The 27,672-nt window shown below is 38.1% G+C and overlaps 1 protein-coding gene across 1 annotated transcript in view; it reads left to right on the forward strand.

Annotated features, from left to right (window-relative positions):
* TMCC1 (transmembrane and coiled-coil domain family 1) overlaps positions 1–27,672 on the forward strand; it is a 164,218-nt gene that overhangs the window by 114,224 nt on the left and 22,322 nt on the right. The window contains 3 exon segments of the mRNA XM_032648123.1: positions 27,304–27,405; positions 27,407–27,442; positions 27,444–27,671. Of these exon segments, the coding sequence (XP_032504014.1) occupies positions 27,304–27,405; positions 27,407–27,442; positions 27,444–27,671 (366 nt within the window).

The raw sequence follows: 27,672 nt of genomic DNA on the forward strand, positions 1-27,672 counted from the left end.
ATATTTTTTCTTCCTCATAAGCCTGCTATTTTGAAAATGTTTGTTTACAAACAACATATATTATTTTTCCTGAAAAAAAGAAAAGTAATTAGGAACTAAGAGCCAGTCAGCATTTTTGAGCAGCACCAGTATAATCATACCACCTGGAGTACTTAAAATTCCAGACAAAATTAAATATTTGTCATTTTAATCTGCATATACGACTTCATTATGGGTGAATGTACACTTTCTATTGGGCCCTTGGAAATCTGGAAAACAGCTTGACCCTTTTACACACCTCAGGTTGGAGACCACTATTCTATACTATGTCTCATGACATCACAGATACTATTTTAATATACCATTTCATCTTATGACACAAATTGCTGTATGATTCTGTACTTGCTTTGCAGGTGGTGCTTGGGGGTTACCTGGCCCTTCCTTGATTGGAGGCTGATATTCCCATCAGGGCTTTATGGTACTTTACAGATGTGAAATAGCTCCCCAAACACCTTTGAGCCCCTTAGGTGGTACATGATTCCTTTGAGGTAGGCAGAGCCTAAATAAGCAAACTTCACTGCTTATTGTACTTCTTCAGTTAATTGTCTCGAATAGGAACACAGGTAATTTAACTAATTTCTAAAGAAGGTCGGTGCCTCTATTCTTCCTTCCTAAAACCTCATAATTCTGGTATTGGCTTTGGTACTAAGCAAAAGCTTCTGTTGCTCTCCTTTCTGAACTAATTGGTTCTAAGCAGTAAAATAAAGTACTCGCCTTATTTAGAGGTTCATACGACTATACTAATCTCAAAAGATTTTAAACTCCTTTACAGTTCCTCGCTTTGTCATTTTTCTACTTTTTCATAAAGAAAGCCACTGAAGTCAAAAGCTACCTCTTATTGAATCCCAGTGGGAGGTTAATACAGTTAGGGACTTTTTAGCTGAACTGGTTGCCAGCTGGAGGAGGGCAAGAGAAGAGACTCCTTGAGGAATGCACAGCCAACTGATGCGACAGGTTTTTTTTTGTTTTTGCGGTACGCAGGCCTCTCACTGCTGTGGCCTCTCCCGTTGCGGGGCGCAGGCTCCGGACGCGCAGGCTCAGTGGCCATGGCTCACGGGCCCAGCCGCTCCGTGGCATGTGGGATCTTCCCAGACCGGGGCACAAACCCGCGTACCCTGCATCGGCAGGCGGACTCTCAACCCCTGCGCCACCAGGGAAGCCCGATGCGACAGGTTTTAACTTCAGTGCCTTCCTTGCAGATCTGTTGTCTGCTTTCTACAAGTACAGATAGTAATTGATTTATTGGATTTATCATTTTTCTTCCTTGATTCAACTTTACTTTTCCCCATCTTTTGCCGCTTTTGGAAAAATTTATCCAGCCAGTCATCAGGCATCAACATCAAGAAGGTCAGTCTATAGAAACAGAACAAGTTCCTTGGTCTTCGGACATTTTTTCCCCCAGTGGATCCTTCATGAATAAAATATAGTAAAGCGTGAAAGAGAAGGAGAACATTAGGCATTTTATCCAAAAAATAAAGTAGTATCCATGAGGTCTGACAGCTGAGGTAGGTTTTAATAATACAGAAAAGCCTCTGGAATTAGTCTTGGTTTTTATAAGGAGTATCTTTTGTCTGGGATTTGCTTCCAAATAATTGCAAGGGAGGGAGGAAGTACCGGCCATGAGTTAATAATTGAAGCTGGATAAAGAGTGCATAAAATTCATTATCCTCTCTACTTTTATATATATTTGAAATGTTGCATAACAAAGAGGTTTTTAAAAGACATCTTTTCCCCAGGAATTTTGGAAGGATAAAATCTATTTCCTTACGAAATTTTTAGCATCCCCCCTGCAATACTCAACAGTGTTGAGCACCATAAGGATACTATTGTAGATTTGTATTACTGAGGGAAAAAATCTTTTCTTGTCAGATATAATTCTGAATTTAGTAGGGTTTTTTGTTATTTTTGTTTGTTATTGTCCAGATTGTTTTATTTATACAGCAATGTGTAAAATTATTTCAAAAACTAGATTCTAGTGAAACTTGTGTTCAGCTTTGTTTCCATCTAAAGGCATGTTCAGTAAACTTTAATCAGTATTGAGAAGTCTGAAAACTACTCAATGAAAAAATAGTATTAAACAGTTTCTTTATAAAGTAACAAACGTTTTTAGTTGTTTGTAAAGGAAGCTTTTTGTGTTATCATTAAAGTATCCCTGATACATCTTTGGGTGGTATTTAGTAAAGGAGCCTATTTTCTCAGTCTGGGTCCTAACTTAACTTTACTGCTAAATCCTCCGTGTCTTCTAGTTTGTCAAGTTGATCACACTTATTAAAATATCTATGCCAATTGAGATACTATAACTTTGATCTAAAGCAAGGGTTAGCAACCTTTTTTTTTTTTTTTCTTTGTAAAGGGCCAGATAGTAAATATTTTAGCCTTTGAGGGCCACAAAACTGCTCTATTACATATTCTTCTTTGCTTTTTGTTCTTCGAACTCTTTAAAAATGTAAAAATAGTTCTTAGCTCTTTTGTAAGAGCCTTATTAAAACAGGCAGAATTAAACAATTGCTTTTTAATTAGATGCTTTACAAAATATTAATAAAAGCTAAGGACCCAAATGTTAAAGGTTATTTTCAAAGGTAAAATTATGACTCTCATACAAAGTGAACATATGTCAAAGATTGTATTTAACTCACTAATTAACCAATTATTAGGAGCCAGTAAGATATTAAAATGAGAATTAGACTTACGGAAATTTATATTCTCTACCAGACAAAATTGATTTGTATTTCATCACCAGCGCTGTCCACAAGGTAATTTCCATCTCTACAGAGTTTCACAATAACCTAGCCAGAGACAAAGATGCAGACCTTTATACTATCAGATAACTCCAAAATATCCAATAGACAACACCAGATATTCCCTTGAAAGGGTACGTAAAATTTTTTACCATTTTAGTCTTTCACAGTTTCTACTGACAATCTCCCATCCCTCTTGTGATCATAAATAATTTCCAAAGATTTTTCTTGATCGCAAAATTGTTGGTCTCTTTAGGTTTGACCTGATTATTTATATAGATGTATTAAGAGTGCTAATTAAAAAAAAAAAAAAAAGAGTGCTAATTAATCATACAGACAGCCTTGAGTTTTCTTTGCAAATCCACAGTGATACAGTTTTGAGCAATTACTAAGGCTACAAGATTAACTTCTGTATGGAAGTTTTTGTACAGAATCTTAGATTGGACTTTTAAACACCTCTATTATTTACTATCCCAAGGTTAGGAAACCACACCTAAGAAACTCTCTGACTAGATTTCATCTACAGAGCTGATAAATTTGAATGAGTTAATCTCATCTTTAGGTCCCCAGCATTTGCTGAGGCTTGCCAGGAAGTAAATGACCTTCCTTACTACCGCTAAGCCAGGGACCCTGTAAATCAGGCATCAGGTCGGTTTTCCTGGGAGGGCTTCTTTTTAGACATTGGCTCCATATATAAAGTCAACTCTCTTAATGTGGTTTTTCATGTATGATTAAATGAGAATCTTTCTCAAATATGACATTCCAGGTATGTATAGTTACAAAATCCAATTATATCCTAATAAAAAGATAAGATACTAGTATTGATCCTATACAAATAACTGTATTGCCATAAAAAGTTAAGGAAAACTCAGAAAGTTTCTGAATGCTGTTGATTCAGTGAAAATCAGATACCACTTAATGTTTTATTTTAGATCACAAAAGCAGAGTCTACTAAAATGTGAGTTAGAAATAGTTTAAGAAGAAAGTAAAAGGGCTTCCTCATGTAGCCACAAAAAATAGAACATTAAGAGAACATCAACAGTATTCTAAACAAAAAACCACAATAAAATTTTCTTCATCAGTTCATTCCGTCCTGTATAGTTAGTTCTTGCTCAAATGGAACTTGGGTCAGCAGTCTGCTTTCATGAAACATCTGCTTCTGGACTGAAAAGCATCATGGAAATCCTGGTCTAGTCCACTGGTAAATCCTGAAAGTTATCTAAGTGATGTCAGCTCAGAAACATGTACCTAAGGGTCTGTTCTTTGGAGTAGCAATAGTTTACTGTAGAGTACGTTGCACATTCCTTTCCATGAGACTCTCAAAGATAGTTTTAGGTTTAACAGTTAACCTGAAAGTTTCATTTTTCTATATTTAGGAGCCAGTCTTGAGAAGGCAAAATCAAAAGAATTGTTGAAAGAGATTTGGGCCCTTGATTAAGATAGGAGCATGGATGAGAAACAGTACTTGGTTATTTAATCAAAATGACAATAAAACATTATAATAAACATGTAAGGGAATGCAATTTTAAAGAACTTAGCTCTTTCACAAGTAAAAAACCTTTGTTCTTTCTGGTTGTTTTGTTTTGTTTTTTTAATCATTAAGAACATTGTAAATCCAACATAAAGCCAGAAAGTTATTCTGCTATCTAGGCAAATTACACAGAAGATAAAGAATAATCTTTCATATTGTAGATGAAGGCATTAATCAGTAAGCCAAAGAAACTAGCCCATCAAAACTGATTGAATTTTGCAAAATTTGGACATATTTCATATCTTCTTTTCAGATCCCAGTAGTATAAACCAAGGCAAATCAATTCAGTTTCTAAGATTTGTCTTTCTTTCAAATTCTGGAAAAAACTGCCACTTTACTTTGGGACAAAAATGCTCTTTTTCCTTCAAAAGCAAAGGACTTTACACCTTGTACTGTTGCTCCTAGCGTAGTTCGAACCTACTATATCAATTATAACATATTTCAGAGAGAAGATTAGGTGGAGGGAATGGATAATAAGAAATATCTGTCACACACAAGGATTTTAGCAGAACAGAAAGGCTCCTGAATACACATAACAGATTTTCTACAGCCCCACACTTCTCTTACACCTTCTTAAAGTGGCAAAATGAACCCGATTGGTAAAATGACCTGAGATATAGCCACTCTAATAGCATATACAAATAAGAAGCAAATGTATATCAACTTAAAACTATACTTAATAATCAACATTTAGTATTCTATTTACTTAGAAATTTATCTGAGCATCTAAGAATTATTTGTTAATTAGCTTCATTTAACATTAGTCCAAGATTTTAAATTGCCATAAGATTTTGGAGGTATTTAAGCTGACACATAATTGCTATTGATATAAAAAGTTATTCAGGGGGGCTTCCCTGGTGGCGCAGTGGTTGGGAGTCCGGCTGCCGATGCAGGGTATATGGGTTCGTGCCCCGGTCCGGGAGGATCCCACATGCCGCGGAGCGGCTGGGCCCGTGAGCCATGGACGCTGAGCCTGTGCGTCCGGAGCCTGTTGCTCCGCAACGGGAGAGGCCACAGCAGTGAGAGACCCGCGTACCGCAAAAAAAAAACAGTTATTCAGTATTACGATACAATTGAGATGAACACAAATTTTCATTTTTCTAAATATCAGACATATATAAGAAGAATAATATTAACTTATTTGATCAGTAAACCTGTATAAGTAAATTTAGGAAGTTCAGATTAATTTTAATCTGAATTAAAACAACCAAGTAAATTAAAATGTGTGCAGTATTATACTTGGATGAAACTAATCTTTTTCTTTTTTTTTTTGTTTGTTTGTTTACAAACCTAGTCTTGATTTGCAAAATATTTAGCTTAATTATATGAATTTGGATTTTTTAAATGTTTCAGAACTAGTAGTTTCTGTAAGAAGGATTTTTTTTCTTTGTCTAACATATTTGAAGTATTACATGTTCAGTTCGTTTTCTTGGACTTCTAAGAATATTTGATACGTAAGTGCTTATTTAGCTCTATAAAACCAACGAGAACAGAACCCCTTAATTTAAGAGCTATTATAATTAATTTTTAATGTCTTCTAAAAATAGGAAAACATTTTATACTTACACAACAAGGAGTCAAGGTCTTTCTGAATTACAGACACAGACACACAGAGAGCTATGGCTTCAGTTCTACAACTTCAGCCGTGAATCAAAAGTAAGCACAAAAACCTTACCAGTACAGATCTCAAAGAGCTGTTTCCCCTTTATAATATATACAGCATTTTTAATTGAGCTCAATATAGACAAATGGGCAAAAAGAAAAGTCTAACAAACTGAATTCTCTTTTGGTTTATTACTCAACAGAAAATAGATCTATTGTGTATCACTTTTCTGAAGAGACCACCACGTGGTCAAATTATTAAAATCAAATTCTCATTCTGTGCTGCCATCAATGAGGAGTAATTTATCATAAAGCAGAAACAAACAAAATCAGCAAGAGAAAAAAAATCAAAAGAACCAGAAAGTAGCAAAATTAATGTTCTATTGCCAGTTGAGATTTGCTTTGGGAGCCAAGAAGACTTGTACCCAGGCTAAGGCAGCCAGTGAGGGGTACTTCTGACAACTTGGGTAAATTCATTAGCATCTTGGTGGAACCTCAAAAACTGTTTGAGAATAATTTTTTGTAAGGTAAGATCATGACTCTCATGTAAATACACAGTGAACATTTCTTACACACAAGGTCTTACACACCCAGGAAACTCTTCAGGGCTGCTCTCTACATATGGCAGCTCATCCAGTCAAGGCAGTTTTGATCTTATGACACCTTGTCTCAACACTTGCTTCAGTGATCTCAGTGGGAAGGAAAGAGAATAAAAGAGCTCATGACAGAATGTTTGGTTTGGTTTTTTCTAAGTGATGAGATTACACATAATTTTGCTTTCTTTTATGCCCACTCGTGTTTTCAAAGTTTTCTACAATGAACATAATTGTCTTAAAAGAAGGTATATTTAAAATGCTAATAAATAGAATTAAGCAAACATCTGCTAATGTTGATGCTAGCAGTGCAGGATTGGGGTTTTTTTGCTTGTTTTTTTGTCATTGTTTTTGTAGAAAAATATTTACTCTGTTGAAACCTTATAACCTAATTTTTTAAGCAAAGACACAACTTGTATTAAGTCATAAAATTCTTATTAATTTGTTCTGGAGAGTCAAGGTCTGAGTTCTGTGCCTCTAGAGATAAAAGAGGAATTTCTGGAGCCATGGTTTTAACCCAGAATTTTCTTCAAATTCATTCAAGATACTTTGGATTCCATTCAGAGTACTTTCTCTGATTTTAAATGAAAAATGCTAAGGAAGCTGGTGAATGCTGATAGAAAAACCTTCTTTGACCTCTCAGTACTGTGCTGGCTTGAGCTTCCAGCCCCATACTTAAATTTAAGTATAGAAATGATCACAGCTTTAGGCTCATAGAAAGGACTATACTGTACTATATCAAATTGTCTTCATGTTAACCTTTGTGCATGTTAACTTCAAAAAAATGTTACTAGCTATTATACATTGTACACGCTACACTATATTTTATAATCATTAAAATTCTTCCCGTGTGCATTTCCCAAAACTACTTTTATAAATGAAGAAATAAAGCTCAGATCTGATAGGTTGTTTAAGGATAAATCCCAAAGTGACTTTTTCAGTGCAGAAACAGTTTCTTCAAGACATTCAGTTCTTTCATGCAGTATCGTGGGTATTGAATAAATAGTATGTGATGGTACAGGAGCTGAGCTCAGGTTTACGATTGTGGTGTTTTAATCTGTTGCTTAAACTTCAGAGACCTTAATGCTTTTCATTCAGAAGCTTTTTCTCCCTTTGCCCATAGTGAAAAAGACTTCAGGGTCTCATGCTCTGCACAAGAAGTCTTTGTGAAGTCTTTCTCTTGCTCAGTTTTCATTTAAATGACTTTGTGAACTTAAAATGAAAATAAGAGAAGAAACATTAGAAAAGCATAGAAATTTGTCTTGCCGATCTTTTAGTCCTTTGTCAAAACATGGGTAGTTTGTTTTCTCTTTGTATTTATTGAACCAAGCTACCTAAACAGTGTTATCCTATTTAGAATGTTTTTAACCTTCTTTAAACTATTCTCTAAACCTTATCTGGTTTTAAATGAAAATACAAATGTGGATTGTGAATTAATGTTCTGTAGCTTTAAATTCAGCCAGTTTGGTGCTTTTGTCTCTTATAAAAGATGCTCACAGCTCGAGAAGAGAGGCAGCTACTGTCTGTGATCTCCATTCTCAAACTATTCAACTATTCATTCGCATTAGCAGCTCTAGCAAACTGCACCCACATCCAGGCGCGCGCATACACATACACACACACACACACACACATACATACACGGATGCTTGTTTGGCAGAAGCTTTCTGTTTATTCAGCAGAGTCCTCCCTGGCTCCCAGATGTAGAAAGCTCTAAGAGTTGATGCAGGAGACAGAACCGGAACTGTATGAAGGCTGAGGAAGGCACTGCGGAGGATTGGCTATGCAGGGATGTTGATGTGGTGTGGCTGTACCTGCCTGTTCTGTGAAAGGCACTTCTCTGAAGCTGTGAAGGTGAGAAGCCCAGGGATCAACTAGAAGCTTCATTTCGGCCGGCTGTTGGCGGGGGAATGCATTCCCAGTGGTAGCTGTCCTCATTTACAGCGTTATTCTCGGAAACCAAGTATGTGCAGCCTTGACAGACTATGCCACAGCTCCTCTGCAGTTTGGAAGCTGGGACAAATGGAAAGAGCTTAGAGCCAAAAGAGGTTGTGATTGTTTGCACGATCCAAGCTTGCTCTGGCAGTGCACAAATGAAGGATGAGCTTTGTGGCAAGCAAAATCAGCAGACTGCCTGACAGGGGGTTTTGGTAAGATAAATGTGTTGCTTGTGTTTTGGGTCTCCACCACCTTGCCCCCCATCTTTTCTTGTTTTGTTGGTTTTACTTTTCTGTATCAGATATATAGAATTGACTGTTAGCAATAACTAAAACATTTTAGAGATTCACATTTGGTGGTAAGGGATAGCCAAGGGAGCTAGAAAGGAAACCATTATCTCTGGTCATTCAGTTTTGTGACCTTCAGAAATAATCATCAAGTTTTCTCCATATCCATGAAGAGGCAGAAGCTAGGAATTTCCAGAGCAAAGAACGCTAACAATAAGATATCCCTTCCCTTCTTTTGAACAGTCATAATTACCGCCGCTCCTTTTTTTTTTTCCCCCCAGCTTTCCCTATGGCCTGAAGTGGAGAAGAAAAAATAAAGTCTTCTTGCTCTTATTAAATTGTTGCCGCTGGAACAGTAATAGGCTGAGAATATAAGTATGGAGGTGGAGGAAGGCAGGTTGAGGAGTCTGCTATTTTCATAGCTGTGCATTGGTGGGTGTTTATCTTAGATTCATTAGCATTGATGTTCATTATCAAGTGGTTGTTAGTGCTTTATCTCTTTGCCTGTACTGTGATTTAATCCCTTTTATGTTTTATTTTGTAAAATTTTTCTTTGCCAGGCCCAGTTGTATCATTATGAGGCCTTTTTCTGTTATTATTAATACATATTAACGTTTATTAGAGAAAAGATGGTTGTAGAAAGTAGCCCTGAAATACTTATGGACCCCAAGAAAGGTAAAGATATTTTCTCTTTAAAATCTAGGGTTTGCTTTCAGCAGATTCTGGAGTCTTGATTTGGGGATCTTTAATAAGCATTTTATTGCAAGTTAAAGAAATAGTCACATTAGTTCTGTGAAATCCTACCTTACTCTAATCTGCCTTAAGTTGGATCCCGTTTCTTGTGTTTTTCTAAGCATGAAGGTTTACTTTTCCTCATCCTTTCTTAGGCAAGTGTTGCTGGATGGTATGGTGACTGTTTTATTAGCCTACCTCAGACCTTGTCCTTGAGCCCCCCCACTTCTCACCAGTGGAGAGAGCCAAGTTTTCTAGCTGCTTAGAGGGGCACAGAAGAAAACCATTGACACCTGGCTTTTTGCTGACTCACTGGTTATATAAGCCTTGTAAATACAGCTATCCATATACTCCATTAGGTTACTGGGCAGGTGGTCCCCTCCTTGTTTACTGGCCTTTTCCTTTCTCATCGTCCTTCTGCTTCTTCCTTAAGTTTTTGGTAACACAGTCTCAACCTTTCACCAAGTGAGTTCTAAGAAACAGTGAATAGACAAATCGTTTTTCTTCTATTGAATTGTTGGGTTAACTGTGTATTTTCATCTTGATTATGTTAAAATTCCAAATTCTATATTTTCTTGGCACATGAAACCTACAGTATTAATACATCTTTTCATTTGTGGACCAGTTAAAGTAAAAACTTCCTTTTCTATCTTTGAGAACTCAGTTTAAACGCCCCTGTTCAAAGAATTATTCTATGACCTCCCAATCTAAAGTAGGTTTCTCAGCCTTAAATTATTCCTTTTCTCACAGCACTGTGTTCTTTTTCTTTGCAGCACTTTTCACAATTTATGTTATTTGATTACTTGTTTTTCTGTTTCCGCCACTTTTCCCCACTCAGCCCTAAGTGCCATGAAGGCAGAGAGTTTATTTTTTTGTCAATATATGCCAAAGCGCCTAGCAAAAAGCCTGGCTGAGAGTTGAAGAAATGACAATAGGCAGTATTACATGTGTAAAGACCCTATGCTGATGTCGACTGAAAAAAAAAATGCACAACGTCAGAGCTGTGAAGTAAGTTTTATTTGGGGCAAAATGAGGACTATAGCCTGGGAGACAGCCTCTCAGATAGCTGTGAGGAACTACTCCAAAGAGGTAGGTGGGGAGTTCAGTATATATGTGATTTTGGTGAAGGGGGATTCATGCAGTCAAGCACACATGTTGACAGAAAGTTGCCACTAGTCACAAGGAGCAGATGCCTCCATTAGTGATTTAAGTGCTTTTCTAAATATGAGAAGATGCAAGAAATTGGGATCATAAAATCTGAAAAATATCTAACGATCTGAAGCCCTGTTCTGCCAGTTTTTCCCGGAGCACAGAGTGCCTCATTCCTGATCTCTGCCCTGGCTCCTTTCAGGATGTGTTGAAGGTCAGCGATTATGGTGGCTAGTGACTTCATCCTTGTAGAGGCAGATGGTGAGCAACAATTCTTCATCCACAGTGAGAAGAAACAGGATGCGCAGCAGGGTCTAAAAAAGGCCAGTGTGACTAGAGTGAGAGGAGCATGCTATAAGATGAAGCTAGAGAGAGGTCCAGAGCCCAATCAATCACATAGGACGTTATAGACCAAGTTCACATTCTTGTTCTTAATATTTTAAGAGCGTGGAAAGCTACTAAAATAATTTAAGCATTGGGTGATTTAGGATTTCCTTATTTTTCTTCTTCTTTTAATTCTTTAGTTTAATTGAGGGCCTAAATGAATGCAGCTAGATCAGTCAGGGCGAGTGATTCAGGAGAGAGAGGACAAGATTTTTTTTTTTAATAGTTCTTCTGTCCCTCAATTTAATCTTTTTTTTAAAATAAATTTATGTATTTATTTATTTCTCGCTGCATTGGGTCTTTGCTGCTGCTCACGGGCTTTCTCTAGTTGCAGCCAGCAGGGGCTACTTGTCGTTGCCGTGTGTGGGCTCTTGTTGAGCGGCTCTAGGCGCACGGGCTTCAGTAGCAGCGTGTAGGCAGTAGTTGTGGCTCGGGCTCTAGGCGCACGGGCTTCAGTAGCAGCGTGTAGGCTCAGTAGTTGTGGCTCGTGGGCTCTAGAGCGCGGGCTTAGCCGTTGTGGCTTGCAGGCTTTAGAGCACAGATTCAGTAGTTGTGGCACACAGGCTTAGTTGCTCCGCGGCATATGGGATCTTCCTTGACCAGGGCTAGAACACGTGTCCCCTGCATTGGCAGGCAGACTCTTAACCACTGCAACGCCAGGGAAGTCCTGAGAGGACAAGATTTTGTCCTAAGAGTTTGACAGTACAAATAAGTAGAGATAGGTGGGAAGTATTATAATTTGACTGAAATTTGGAAAGTAAAATAGATAGGACTTGATATTGGATTGGATATAGGTAGAAGGCAGATGATGTCAAGGATGATTCCTGGGCTTTGGCATGGTTTGGTTTGGCTTGTGTAACCTGATGGTTAGTAATGCTTTCCCTGAGATATAGAATACTGTAAGAGAACCAGGTTTAGAGAAGGATCACAGTGTTTGGTTTTGGTCATGTAGATTTTGATATAGTCAAGTAGCCCTTTGGATCTGTACATCTAGATTCCAAAGGAGATTGTACTACTTTTACCATTGGGAAACCTTTAGTGATATCCTCGGAATAAAGTCCAAAAGTTTAGACCTACCTTGGGAGCTTATCTCCCACCATAGCCCTATCCTGTGCCATACTTTTACAGTCTCATGAACCATTCAGTCTTGAAGAGACTATTACGTTTCCTTCTTCTGGGCCTTTGCTCATATTGGCGGTCAACCTGAAATGCCTTTCCTTACCCCTTCTCATTTTTTTTTTTTTTTTTTTTTTTTTTTGCGGTACGCGGGCCTCTCACTGTCGTGGCCTCTCCCGTTGCGGAGCACAGGCTCCGGACGCGCAGGCTCAGCGGCCATGGCTCACGGGCCCAGCCGCTCCGCGGCATGTGGGATCTTCCCGGACCGGGGCACGAACCCGTGTCCCCTGCATCGGCAGGCGGACTCTCAACCACTGCGCCACCAGGGAAGCCCCCCCTTCTCATTTTTATCAAAAACTTCTTCCTTCAAGGCTCATTTCATTTTTCACCTCCTCCAAGAAGCCTTCCCTGTTCCCTCTCCGTTCCTGTATTCAAGAAGTACTTTACCTTCATATCTACCATATCATTTACTTAATCAGACCTGTTTCATTTCTCTGTCTCACCAACTAGGTTATGTGTTTCTTGAGAGCAGGGATTCCACCTTTATTCAGTATGTTAGATAAGAAGAACAAAGGATAATTGCAAAATTAATTAAATAGTAGAAGCCTTGATCTTTTCTACACCCTGCTTCCTTAGTCTCATAGCACCATGAAGTCCATCTATCTACTGATTTCCTCTAGGCTGTCCTACATTTGTACCTTATAGATACCTACATACAACTTTACTACCTACATAGTAGAAAAGTTCTTCCTTTCATACGCAAAATCCCTAAGCTACTCATTTTCATCACATACTTTTTTACTTTTACTTTATTTGTAATTTATCAGAAAAACTGAAATCTTGCTGTTACTTATCACACGTGAAAGAATTGACCAAGACAGGAAGGACCAGAATTCATAGCTGATCTTGTTCTCTTTGTCTCCTCTTTTCCCATTCTCTGGAATAATTCTAGAACCCATGCAGTACTTTTTTCAGTGAGGTCACTTATTGGCGTTTAAGACTGGGTAAGACTGTGCGTTGCAGGAGGCGTGACCCACATATTTCCTAGGGCTCTCTGATAGGATAGCACTGTCCACAGTTGAGCAAGCCTCCCCCCAGGGAACAGAGTGTAGAAATGCAGAAACAAGTTATGAAGGTTGGCTCCTTCCCATTTAAGTAATTCTTTCACAGAGGCTTAAGCATTCAATTTGTCTCTTCAGACATCTTTAAATAGTTGAATTTCCTTCCTTTTATCTCAGTTAATATTTGTATGTATTGATTTTCATTCTTTGGAAGCCTGAATTTCAGTGATTTCTTACCCCTTTTAGGAGTTATAGATACCTCCATTTAAAAACCTGAGAGACAATTGGACTACCCTCTGAAATTTATACCAGTCACATATTTATGCTTTTTTTATAGATGTGTTTAATTTAGACCTTTCTTTTAGTCGTAGTTGTCCCATTATAACTTGGAAATATGAACTAGATTGTATCCCTTATGTTCTATTTGAGAACGTTGGTTTATATATCATCCATTGTCGTTACAGATCTTGAATGAGAAAAATCTAAGCAGCTCTAAACCTTATATCACAAAGGAATGACTGTAGTTCTACCATGATTTGATTACTTGCAACTAAATAAAAATTATTTTAAGATAAATTTATTTAAACAGAGGGACAGATCATTATTGCACTCTTGATAAACTCTTCTCAGATCAATTCTGTTTATTAAAGAATATATAAAATCTTTGACAAGTGATACTCTAGGCACTTACCTTTCTTAGAATTTGTACTTAATTTTGAGAACATAGCTGCTTTTTTGTACAGTAGAATAAAGCAGATACACATATAAAGTTTGAATACCTGCTGTGTAGACTATCTAATATCTTGAGAGTCATCAGTTTTTAAAGATCATGGAAATGTTAAATTACTTTTTGCCTGTACTTCCCTTTATGTTAGCTGCTTTGGGACAGTGCCATACTACTACTATCTGGATAGCTCCAGTAGTACCTCACTTCATGCTCCATATATATAATATATATATTTAATAGACTTTAGGAAGGGGGTTGTAATCCTAAATATGGGATTCCCATCTGGAGTCTGACTTTGTAGAAATCATCAATGCCTCCTTTTTATGTTGATCCAACTGGTGGTAATCGTGGCTGTTACAAAAAGCATTATAGGGAAGTAGTTAAGGACAAGGACTCTGAAGCCAAATCCTATGGGATTTAAGTCCTGGCCCTGCTGCTTACCGTTGTGTGACCTTGTTACTTTACTTCTCCTAATTCAGTTTCCTCAGCTGTAAAATTGGGGATTATAATAGCATATATTTCCTAAGGTTGTTTTGAGGGTTAACTAGGTAAATATAAGCAAAGCACTTACAGCAACACCAGGTACATAGTAAACATTCAATTACTAGTACATTTAAGACTATCACCATCATCATCAGATTTACATATAAGGCGGATTGAACCTTGAGCTTTCATAGCCTCAGAAGATACCTATCTAAGGAATAAACCTAGTGAGATAATCCTAGAAATGTTCAAATAGTTCACATAGGAAAGTAATAATGTTGGGCATTTAATTCATAAGCCTTTTGAATTGAAAAATGTCTGATGTCTGAACCAAATATTTTTTTTTAATTTTTATTAAAGTATAATTGACTCACAGTGTTGTGTTAATGTCTGCAGTACAGCAAAGTGATTTAGTTACACATATATATATATACATTTTTTTTATTATTCTTTTCCATTACGGTTTATCATAGGATGTTGAATATAGTTCCGTGTGCTACACAGTAGGACCTTGTTGTTTATCCATTCTATATATAATAACTTACATCTGCTAATCCCAACCTCCCACTCCATCGCCCCCCAACTCCCTGCCCCTTGGCAACCACAAGTCTATTCTCTACATTCATGAGTCTGTTTCTGTTTCATAGCTAGGTTCAATTGTGTCATATTTTAGATTCCACATATAAGTGATATCATACACTATTTATCTTTCTGTTTCTGACTTAATTCACTTAGTATGATAATCTCTAGGTCCATCCATGTTGGTGCAAATGGCATTATTTCATTCTTTTTGTGGCTGAGTAGTATTCCATTGTATATATGTACCACATCCTCCTATCCATTCATCTGTTGATGGATGTTTAGGTTGTTTCCATGTCTTGGCTATTGTAAATAGTGCTGCAATGAATGTTGGGGTGCATGTGTCTTTTTGAATTATAGTTTTGTCTGGATATATGCCCAGGAGTGGGATTGCTGGATCATATGGCAACTCTATTTTTAGTTTTTTGAGGAACCTCCACATGGTTTTCCATAGTGAGCCAAATATTCTTAATGTATGACGGTAAGATATTTCAAGGAGCATTAGAAGTCAGTCTTTGATTTAATAGGATCCTATTATAATGCAGATAAAGTTATAAATAACCTTGTTAAGACCTCTTGGTATTACAATAAACAAAAACAGTTTAGGTTGTAATGAAAGAGAATTGTAAATAGCCAGTACCCAAAATAGTTTCTGAATAGATAAGTGAATAGGAAATAATTTCATTCATTCGGGAAACATTTAAGCAGCTACTAAGTGCTATGCCCAGTTTTAGGTGTTAGAGAAACAGAAGTGGACAAAACACAAAAATCACTACCTTCGTGGACTTTACATTCTAGTTTTTGTTGATATATATCAAAATATATGTCATGAGGTAAAAAGTTCTATGGAGAGAAAAGAAGTCTAGAAGCTAGAATAGGGAGTTCATAATGGAAGCAGAGGCTGTAATTTTAAATACAGTGTCAGGGAAGACCTCGATACTAAGGTGACATTGGAGCAGAGACTTAAAAGAGGAAGATAGAGTAAGCCATGCAGGTGTTTGGGGAGGGGCGTTCCAGGCAGAAGGAACACGAAGTGAAAAAGCACTGAAATGGTGCATGCCTGGCACATTCTAGGAGTAGCAAGGAAGCCATTGTAGCTGGTGGCAGTGGAGTGAAGGGATGAGTAAGTAGTAGGAGGTGGAGTCAGAGAGATTATGGATGTGGGGCAGGTGCCAGATCATAGTCATTTAGGCCATTGTAAGGGCTTTGGCTTTTACTCTGACTGAGTTATGGAGCCACTGGAAAGTTTTAGATGTAAAAGACTGTTGTGATTTGACTTACATTTTTAAAGGACCACTCTGGCTGCTTTTGATATAATTGATTATAAAAATATTATTGCAATAATAGTGTAGAAGACCATTGCAGTAGTCCAGGCAAGAGCTGATAGTGCTTTACACCAGGGTGGCAGCAGTTGAGATATAGTGAGAAGTAGTCAGATTCTGCATCTCTTTAGCAAGTAGAGCCCAAAACATTTTGCTGGGGCAGTGTAGTGTGCATAGGGGGTAACAACGCAGACTCTGTAGCCAGACTATCTGCGTACGAACATTGGCTTTGCTACTTCTTTACTTTGTGATCTTGGACAACTTAAATTCTCTATGCTTTGGTTTTCTTAGCTATAAAATAGAGATAATAATAATACTCATCTTGTAGTGTCATTGTGAGAACTGAACAATTTACTAAACTGAAAAAGAACTTAGAACAGTGCCTGGCACACAGTAAGTACTATACTATATGTATTAGCATCTGTCTTTATTAATATTAACTGGGTAAGGTATGAGAAAGAAAGAGGAGTCGAAGATGACACTAAGGCTTTGGATCTGATCCCATGGATCAGTGAAGTAGCCATTATCTGAGATGGGAAAGACTGCAGGGGAAGCAGGTTTGTGGGATGTCAGGAACTCAGTTTTTTTTTTTTTGCAGTACGCGGGCCTCTCACTGTTGTGGCCTCTCCCGTTGCGGAGCACAGGCTCCGGACGCACAGGCTTAGCAGACATGGCCCACGGGCCCAGCCGCTCCGCGGCACGTGGGATCCTCCCGGACCGGGGCACGAACCCTTGTCCCCTGCATCGGCAGGCGGACTCTCAACCACTGCGCCACCAGGGAAGCCCCACAGTTTTGTACATAGTAAATTTGAAATGATTGTTAGACATCCAAGTAGAGATATTGAGTAGGTAGTTGGATATATGAGTCTAGAGTTAAGGGAAGTATGGGCTGTGGTATGCATTTGGAAGCCGTTAGCAAATAAATGATATTTAAGACCATTTTAATAGAAAGAAGAGTAATTAAGCCATAAAATGGAATTGGGGATATACAGTTTGGACAGCCCCTGCTTAGAGCCTTTACTCTTCACAAGCTAACAAGCCTAACAGTAGCCAGTTCAGAGACAGCCAGATTATCACAAACCCATGGAGCTTTCCAAATTCTTTCATTGCTTTTTAGAATTTGTTTTATCAGAATTGCTTGAAATAAATAGGATTAAGCTGAGACTTAGAAATCTTTTGTCTTAATTAGACTGTGTCATAAAAGTATTTGCAGGGAATTAACTTGTAAAGGGGAACTCACTGGTGGCAGTTTTACAAATTGGCTTATCCACACATGGGTTTTATATGAGTTTTTTTGTTTTGTTGTTTTGTTTTGCGGTATGCGGGCCTCTCACTGTTGTGGCCTCTCCCGTTGTGGAGCACAGGCTCCGGACGCGCAGGCTCAGCAGCCATGGCTCACTGGATGACCTGTTTGGTTCCTTTCTAGCTCAAAGAATCTGTGCTTATAAAAAAACTCCTAACCATAACAAAGCGGAATATAATTTTATACTTACACCATCGGTGCTGTGATTTTGTAGGCTCCTTATGGACTAACTTTCATTCTTTTTTCTTTCTCTCTTTCTTTTTTCTTTCTCTTCCCTCCCTCCCTCCCTTCCTTCCTTCCTTTCTTCCTTCCTTTTCCTCCCTCCCTCCCAGGCTCACATGAACCTATTAAGTCCAAACATCAGGCCTGAAGTACATCTGGCAGTGCAAATCCTCAATGATCTAGTTCACGTAAGCCAGGAAATCAGTCCTCCTGTGACAAAGCAATTCTGAGCAACAGGCCTAGATTCCATAATGGATATTTTGCAGTGGGGTTGGAACAGGTTGGCCATTTAGGATGTTAATAATCTAAACTCATATTCAACTCAGTCAGCAATTTTTCCTCAGCAGCCTTGGAGGGATGAATATCATCTGTTGGAAGCTATTTTTCTTACAAAAATTCTGACCTTTTTTCCATTCAGAGTAACAGGCTGAGTCACTGCATGGCATATGAGATCTAAAAGAATCATTTTAAGGAGATGCTGGCGAGCATTTATATTGAACATTTACTTGATATCTTCTTTGTCCAAGGCATTGTGGTACCTTCTTGGGGCACAAAGATGAATGTGATGTGACCCCTGCCCTCAGGAACTGTCAGTGGAGGCAACACACTCAAGCAGTCATTTCAGCATAATGTGATAGGGACAAGTGATACAGAAACATAGATAAAAGAATATAAAGGAGGAGCCATTAATCCAGCTGGGAGAGGGAGGTTGTCAGGAAAGATTTCCTGAAGGAGGTTATGCCTGAACTGGGTTTCCTTCAGCCAGAAAAGGAAAGGAGAATATACCCTGGACTGGCCGAGGGAGCCTTGTGGGCAGAAGCCTGGAAGTGTGAAACAGTGTGCCATGTCAGAAGAACCAAATTATAGTTTTGACCCTTAGCATATATAGATTTAAAGTTTCCATTATTTCCAAGTGATCCATGATATAGTTTTTTGGTCAAAATTTTGCACATGGTAGGATCTTCAGCTACAAAGCTAGAGAGTAAACCCCACCAGAATTCACATTTCAGTGCACGTCACCCATGAAGTGATTTTAAAACTTTGTTTTTGATGAAGATGGACCTGAAAAGTGCTGGTGGTAGAAAAGAGAGTGGGGCCTTAAGTGGTTCTCAATAGAAAAGGGAAGTTTGAGACAAACTAGACTGTAGTGCCAAATTCACAAGTGACCAGGATTCTTGTCATGAGTATTACTTGTGTATCAATGATTTTTCAAACTTTTTTGAGTGTGATTTTGTGTGTGTGTATTTTTAGTTGCTGTAACATTGGTCTGTAACTTGACATAAGTTTCATGTGTACAACATTGTATTTCAACTTCTGTATACACTACTTCATGTGCACCACCAAAGGCTTAGTTTCCATCTGGCACCATACAGTTGACCCCCTTTACCCATTTTGCCCTCCCCCAGCCCTCCTTCCTCTCTGGTAACCGCCAATCTAATCTCCATATCTACGTGTTTTGTTTTTGTTCTGTTTGTTCATTTATTTGTTTTATTTTGTTTTTTATTCCACATATGAGTGAAATTTTCTCCATCTGACTTACTTAGCATAATACCCTCAAGGTCCATCCGTGTTGTCACAGATGTTAAGATGTCATCTTTTTATATGGCTGAGTGGTATTCCATTGTGTATATGTGTATGTATATGTATGTGTTCCATTGTGTGTATGTATATGTATGTGTATACACACACCACATATACACACACACAGGCGGATTCTTAACCACTGCGCCACCTGGGAAGTCCCACTCTGCCCATTTTTTAATCAGATTGTATTTTGTTGTTGTTATTGTAGAGTTGTATGAGTTCTTTATATATTTTAGATTTTAACCCCTTATCGGTCATATCATTTACAAATGTTTTCTCCCATTCATTAGGTTGTCTTTTGTTTTGTTGATGATTTCCTTTGGTGTGCAGAAGCTTTTTAGTTTGATGCAGTGCTATTTGTTTATGTTTGCTTTTGTTTCCCTTCTCTGAGGAGACGTACTCAGAAAGATATTGCAAGACCCATGTTAGACTATAAGGCCTATGTTTTCTTCTAGGATTTTTATGATTTCAGGTCTTACTTTCAAATCTTTAAACCATTTTGAGTTAATTTTTTGTGTATGGTGTAAGATAGTGGTCTAGTTTCATTCTTTTGCATGTGGCTGTCCAGTTTTTCCAACACCATTTATTGAAGAGACTGTCCTTTCTCCAGTGTATGTTGTTTGCTCCTTTGTCATAAATTAATTGTGGGTTAATTTCTGGGCTCTCAATTCTGTCCTGTTGATCTGTATGTTTGTTTTTCTGCCAGTACCATGTTGTTTTTATTGTTAAAGCTTTGTAGTATAATTTGCAGTCAGGGAGTGTGATATGTCCAGCTTTGTTCTTTTTTCTCAGGATTGCTTTGGCTATTCAGGGTGTTTTGTGGTTCCGTACAAATTTTAGGATTTTTTGTTCTATGAAAAATGTCATTGAGATTTTGGTAGGGATTGCATTGAATCTGTAGATTGCTTTACGTGGTATGGACATTTTAACAATGTTAATTCTTTCAGTTCATGAGCATGGAATATCTTTCCATTTCTTTGTGTTTTCTTCAATTTCTTTAAACAACGTCTTATCGTTTTCAGTGTACAGGTCTTTAACCTCCTTGGTTAAATTTATTCCTAGGTATTTTATTCTTTTTGTTGTGATTGAAAATAGGATTGTTTTCTTATTTTCTCTTTCTGCTAGTTCATTATTAGTGCATAGAAATGCAGCAGATCTTTCAATACTGATTTTGTACCCTGCAAATTTACTGTATTCGTTTATTATTTCTAGTCGTTTTTTGGAATCTTTAGGATTTTCTGTGTTTAAAATCATATCATGTGCAAGTAGTGATGGTTTTACTTTTTCCTTTCCAATTTGGATGCCTTCTATTTCTTTTTCTTATCTAATTGTCTGGCTAGGATTTCCGATGTCATGTTGAATAAGGATAGTGAGAGTAGGCATCTTTGTGTTGTTCCTGATCTTAGAGAGATAGCTTTCTATTTTTCATCATCGAGTATGATGTTAGCTGTGGGTTTGTCATATATGATCTTTATTACATTGACATATCCTCCTTTTATACCCGTTTTATTGAGAATTTTTTATCAAAAATGAGTGTTGAATCCTGTCAAATGCTTTTTCTGCATCTATTGAGATTATCACATGATTTTTATCCTTCATTTTGTTAGAGTGGTCTATCACATTGATTAATTTGCAGATGTTGAACCATCCTTGCGTCCCTGTCAAACTTTTTAAAAATAAGCAATAAAACATTGTTTCCTTTTCTTTTTCTAAGCAAAAATTTCCCAGGATACCCATATAAAATAAATGAAAGAAGAGGTAATCAGGGTTCCAGGAGTCCTGCTCACTTGGCTTCACTATTCCCCTTTGTGGTGATCCAGACACATCTCCATGGAACCTAGGGTTGTTTCATGTACTAAAGTTCTCTGTAAAATAAAGTGCAAAGGTGATTCCTAGAACTTATAGGAAACTCTTCGGTCTGTATAAGAATTATTTATCAAATTAAGGAAAAATTTTATGACAACCGAAAAGGCCTGTTTTTTAGACTATGACCTGAATCTTGGTTTTAGGTCCAAAGCAGAATATGGAATGCTTAGAGAAAAGACTTGCTTGCTGTGGGATAGTGGAATTTAGTCTATTTTAATTTTCTTTTACACCCACTTGAGATCTACTCTCCATTTCACAGCATGGCAAACTCAACGTCGGTCAGAATCGCACAGGAGAAATTGGCTCAAGAGTTGTGCTGACTGTGAGGAGGGAAGGGCATCTGTTTCTACAGTGAGACTGTGGAGATAGGTGAAAAAACACTGTCATGATTAAGATATACTTTCTTCACAAAGTGCTGATAGACTGTGGGGCTTCTTTTCTTTTTGTTAGGGATGAGACACGGGGGAGGTGGAAAGGCAAGCCTGAAGGAGATGATGCAAAATTCAGATCCAGAGCTGTGTAACACCTAAGGCAGGACTCTTTCTTGTGTTTTATGTTCTCAACACAATCCGCCTGGCAGAAGAAGAAAAGCTTATAAGACCAGCCAGAGCCTGTTCATGTTTATTATCGATTAGAAGGTAGATTCCTGTGTGGTTCTTAGGGCCAAGATTAAGAATCTCTAGGGATTACCATTTGTATTGGATTTGGGGAGTGGCCTCCTCCAAATCAAATATTCTATCTTATTGCCCCCACTAAGTGTACTTGAATTGAACCATACACTCCAATTTTGATTCGAAACATGGCTACTGTATCTCTGAGAAAATATTTGGCAGAACAGTGGTCTGCAGGTGCCCCAGCGTCAACTTGCACAGGCAACGGCACAACCCATTCTGTGAAATTGGCTTTGGAAAAGATACACTTTCAAAAAAACCAAGATAGTCAAGCTTGTATTTGTTTTCAGATTAACTACAAAGACTTCCTCACTCTCTACCCCCTTCTTCTTTTATCGTAAAATTCCTTCTTCATTTTCTCAGAAAAGATACGGATTATTTAATGTGCAGAGTATGAGGTTGCCTGAGACAATACTCTATAAAGCATAGATAAGATGACTTCATCATACTAAGTAAGCAGAATGGGACTGTGGCTTTTATTGAAGATAGCAATGTCAAGTCAGGGATTTCTGAATCTTTTTTAGCTACAAATATACATATCTTGGATTTTGAGTAATGAACCAGGTAAGGAATAGAAAAAGGTAACTTCTTGAATGCTTACCTCGCTTGGCAGGCATAACACACATTTAACATCTTTTCAGATAATCTCATGAGAAAATGATAGCCCCATTGTATAGAAGAGAAAACTTAGGCTCAAAGAGAACTAGTAGATGGCCCAGAGACACACAGCTGTGAGGTGACAGAGTCAGGTTTGAACCCAGGTCCTCTTACTCTTGAAAGTGCCCTTTCCACCGTGTTGCCGTTTCCACTGTTCTCAGAGCTGGGTCCTGCCGTGTTCTAACACTTTAATCCACTTAGAGAAAGTCGACAGATCTTAAATATATTTGCAAATGAAAATTGAAAGCCGTTATAAAGCTTTATCAAAACTCTGCCGTAGATGGCTCCAGTTCTGTCCTTGATTAATCAGTGTTTTGAGGTAATAGCTGTTGAAAATTTTCTCTTGGGCTGTTTTCTGGTCAGTTAATTCAGATCAGTGAATAGATAATTTCAACAATGAATTCTCAATAGTAAGAGACAAAGTACAAACAAAGCAGTATAGTCTGCTTGTTATAGCAACAGTTAGATATTAATTGTGGCTTCTGACCATATCTCTAGCCTTGTAGCATATTGCCTAACTTATAATAAGTAGTCAAAATATGTTTAACTGACTGACTCTTGGTCCTAGCTTTTTCTATACAAATTAATTCTATCCTCAGCAATAAGTGGGCTGCTGCTTGCTATTTAGTGGGTATGATTAGATTTGAAAGCCCTTCGGGGGGTATGGTCATAGGAAACCCTGTTGTGAAGGTGATATTGCTGCTGCTGTTGTCAAATTGCCAAGTGATAAGGTAGTAGGAGGCACCTCACAGTCAGTTCACTTGTAAATTAGTGATAACAGTGTCTACTTTGTAGGGTTATTGTGAGAACTGGAAGATTAGGCAACCAGCTGCCTAGCCACAAGACCAACTGTCAAGAAAGATGACTATTGTTACTTTATGTAATGTTGAATTACATTATTCCTTTGGTTCAGGCTCTTCGTATCCCCTAGTTTATGCCTGAAATGTGAAAGATCTTGGAAGGAAGTATATTCTGGAATCTTTTAATATTTGAATTTTTCAAAAAGAACCACTTACATGGTACAAAAATAATAGCCAGTACTAACAGCTTACACTGTGCCTGGTACTGTTTTGAGAGTTTTTATGTTCATTGATTCACTCCCTCCTCACAACAGTCTTCTGAAAATGGGCATGAGTATTATCCATATTTTACAGTTGATGAAATGGATATAGACAGAGTTAGTTAAATAACTTGCCCAATGTCACATGGCTAGTAAGTAGCAAAGCCAGTTTCCAACCCAAGCAGTTTATGCCAGAATCCATGCTTCACTGCTACACTAAATGTAGCCAGACTTAATAGTCTTGTTTTTCTGATCTATGCCTTTTCCTGTATAAGAAAACCCTTTCCTATTTTCCAGTACTGCCTTCTAAAAGGTTTCAAATTTGCTTTTCACATTTGCAATTACACATTTCAAATTTGCAATAGTTGTTTGTCTGGAGTGAAGTAGGAATCTAATTTTATGTTGTTTTATGTGGATAGCCTAGTATGCTAGCAAAGACTATTGGAAAAGAGAACTTTTCACTTGGTACGTTCACAACTCAAAGCTAAGTCAGGCCCTTCCAGCGCTAAGTATTCAGGCCACCAAGGACTTGGTTCATAATTCAAAAGATACCGAGAGAGTATGCACAACCCCTGTCCTATAATTCTGTAGTTCAATATATCTTTCTCTTTCCTCCTCTTTCTCTCCCCTCCCCTCCCCTCCTCTCCTCTCCTGATTTCCTGCTCTCTCTCGCCTTCCTTTTTAAGAACAGTGCCTGCCAGGATTGGGAGGAGTTACTGAGTAATCCAGTGATTCATGGTTTCAAGTGTAAACTACCCTCCTGCTGAAGCTGTGGGTTAGCTTTCTTTCTCAAGGCCGAGGACAGTGGATTCTGTCAGCTGTGCTCTTGCAGCCATATTGATGATTGTAAGTGGGAGTCACACACTGGAAGGACATAGTGGGGCTCCGAACAGCCAGGTAGGACAGAAGTCGGAGTAAAGACAGTCTGGTTTATTTCTGTAGTTACTGTGCAGGGAAATAAAGACACATCTAAACTGATGATTTGTAAATAATTATATTGAAACTTTATTCAGGTTTTTTCAATTTTAGAGATGTAATCAAACCTTGATTCTAACAACAAGGTCCTACTATATGGCACAGGGAACTATATTCAGTATTCTGTGATAGACCATAATGGAAAAAAATATAATAAAAAAAAGAATGTATTATATATGTGTAACTGAACCATTTTGCTGTACAGCAGAAATTAACACAACATTGTAAATCAACTATTTTTTGATAAATAAATAATAATTTAGAAAACAACAACAAACCTTGATTCTAGTTCCAAAGCCATCTTTTGAGCAGTATGATCAATTTCTGTCCTTCCAGAGTAACAGTTAAACTTGATTTCCATGTCTACACTTCTTTAGACAACAAGAATGCATATAAGTTGATATTCAAATAATAAGAAAGAACCTGAGAAAACTAGACCATGCATAAGCTTGTAGTCTTAGATCTAGAGACGTTTCATATTTTTTTTTTTTTTTTTTGCGGTATGCGGGCCTCTCACTGCTGTGGCCTCTCCCATTGCGGAACACAGGCTCTGGACGCGCAGGCTTAGCGGCCATGGCTCATGGGCCCAGCCGCTCCGCATCATGTGGGATCTTCCCGGACCGGGGCACGAACCCGTGTCCCCTGCATCGGCAGGCGGACTCTCAACCACTGCGCCACCAGGGAAGCCCAGAGACGTTTCATATTGCTCTCCTTTTATACTGTGGTAGATTTTGAGCTATTAAACATAAGTACACAATCAGGGTCATATTACATACTATAGTTATGGGATCTGAAATTCCATTCAGAAAGAAAATCACACAATGGGAACTCTGTACAGCTTAAGAGAGTGAACCGAAGGAACTGAAGAGAGTGGGTTTCCAGGAGCTTCTCTTGCAAGTCTTGGCGACTTGGTTTATCTGGAACTCTGGCTCATCCCTCTGGCCCTCTCACTGCTTATTAGCACACACCTAAAGATGAACAGGACAGATGGAGAAGTGACACAAAACAGTTACTGTGCTAGTCCCTAACTATTCTGCATATTCTTTTTATTAGTGGAGCCTAATGTCATTTTTGTTATTCATTTCAGTTTTAAATTATTCTTTTGCTTTTATTTAAATGTACAGTATTTCACATTTGTTCATCTAGAAGGAAAATAATATTGTTTCTGTTCACATTAGTAGTAATACATTGAATCCAGTAACGAACTAAATCTGTTTTAGAGATCGGCATAGTCCATGCTCAGACAGTAAAACTGAGGAGATACAGCCAAGATGAAAAAAGGGAGAATGCATCTCTAGACTGACAAGTTAATTATCAGCATTTCATGAATATTTCAGATTTGTTTTATTATTGTCATTATAGAATTAATTCAACTTTTTAAAATATGAGAGTAACCTACATATAGTTCTTCCTAGCAGATTGTTTACTGGTGACAGATTAGAGATGGGAACCAAGGAAAAGAGTGTGCCCTTAGTCTCCGGGATGGTAAACTTGTACACTGTCACTCCTACTGGGAATTTTTGTTTCCCAGCAATTGTTATTTTATTATTTATTTCGGTTACTACTCAATAGAGAGTAAGTTTCTAAAGCCTCTTTCCATGGGCCCTTCCCTAATTCACCACCACAAGCCACACCCAGGGGCGCCTTCTTGAAGGACTTCTTTCTCCTGAGTTAGAGAAACATGACCTCCCCTTAGCTTTGGCTAATGGCTTTGAAGCATCATAGTGTAAGTTTTCAAATCTGAACAATTTGTCTTTTTCTTCAACTTCCTTGAATGATCACTCATGCATACCAGAGGATAGTCATTGTATGTGTTTTGGAGTCCCTTGCCTAATAAAAATCTTTTGCTAGATAGAACTCACAAAATTTGAGCTTCAGAAGGTCTGAACTTAGTCATTGACTTGTTAATTACTAACCTCTTACTGTCTGTGTCCCTGACTGTCTGTGTTATCTTGCCTAAGTTTATCACATTTACTTGTGATTTGGGATTTTAACTCTCAAGAGCATACCACGTTTGTCCTTGCCCTTTCAGCAGTACCCTCCCATTCCCTCCTTCGCCTGTCTGCAGCTACCCATTAAGTGCCCCTAATAGAACAGAGAGAATGATTGCATCAACCTTGACATGATTTGATAAAAAGACACTGTGATAACAATTGGATTTTTATATCTAGCCACTTAAATTACCTTTTCTCGCCAACATTTTCAGATGACCGTAATCTGAAAGCATGAATTGGAATACAGTGATGTCTGAATACTAAGATGATATTCATATAATTAAATTGAAATATAGATGTACTTTGTTGTACGTAGATATGCTTCTAAACAAAAATATGTGTGTTGAACGTTTGTGAATTAATTCATGCTTTAAACCCACTAGGAGAGGTTTATTATTTGAAGAAATACTGTAATAAATCCTCTAGCAAAGGAAGAATACCCCCAGTTTACATCTTGTGTAAGTCTTTTTGCTTAAAGCAAAAGACTTAAATAGAACTCATGCTTAAAGCAAAGGGTACTTGTATGAGGACAGTATCCAAGAGGGAGATGGGGCTTGTACAGGACAGGAGGAATTTAGGTCAGCTATCTGTGTCTGAGTAAGTAAAATTTCAATACATTTGGGCCCGTTGATTCTGGAGAGCTACTCCTTTTGGGCTCCTTCTAACAGCCTGCTCTTGCTTTTATGCTAGATCGAGCGGTTGGAAGTAAGCAGCCTCCCCCAGACTTCCAGTGCGGTGGCCTCCAGCACTGACGGCAGCCTCCACACAGACGCTGTGGATGGAACACCAGACCCCTCAGCGCACAAAGGCTGCTATTGCTCACTTGCAGGCAGAAGATCCTGAAGCTCACAGAACAAATCAAGATCGCACAAACAGCCCGGGACGACAACGTTGCCGAGTACCTGAAGCTTGCCAACAGTGCGGACAAGCAGCAGGCCGCTCGTATCAAGCAGGTTTTGAGAAGAAGAACCAGAAATCTGCCCAGGACCATCCTCCAACTACAAAAGAAGCTTGAGCAATACCATAGGAAGCTCCGAGAGGTGGAGCAGAATGGGATCC

Source organism: Phocoena sinus, chromosome 11 (assembly GCF_008692025.1).
Source record: "Phocoena sinus isolate mPhoSin1 chromosome 11, mPhoSin1.pri, whole genome shotgun sequence".
Classification (NCBI taxonomy): domain Eukaryota; kingdom Metazoa; phylum Chordata; class Mammalia; order Artiodactyla; family Phocoenidae; genus Phocoena; species Phocoena sinus.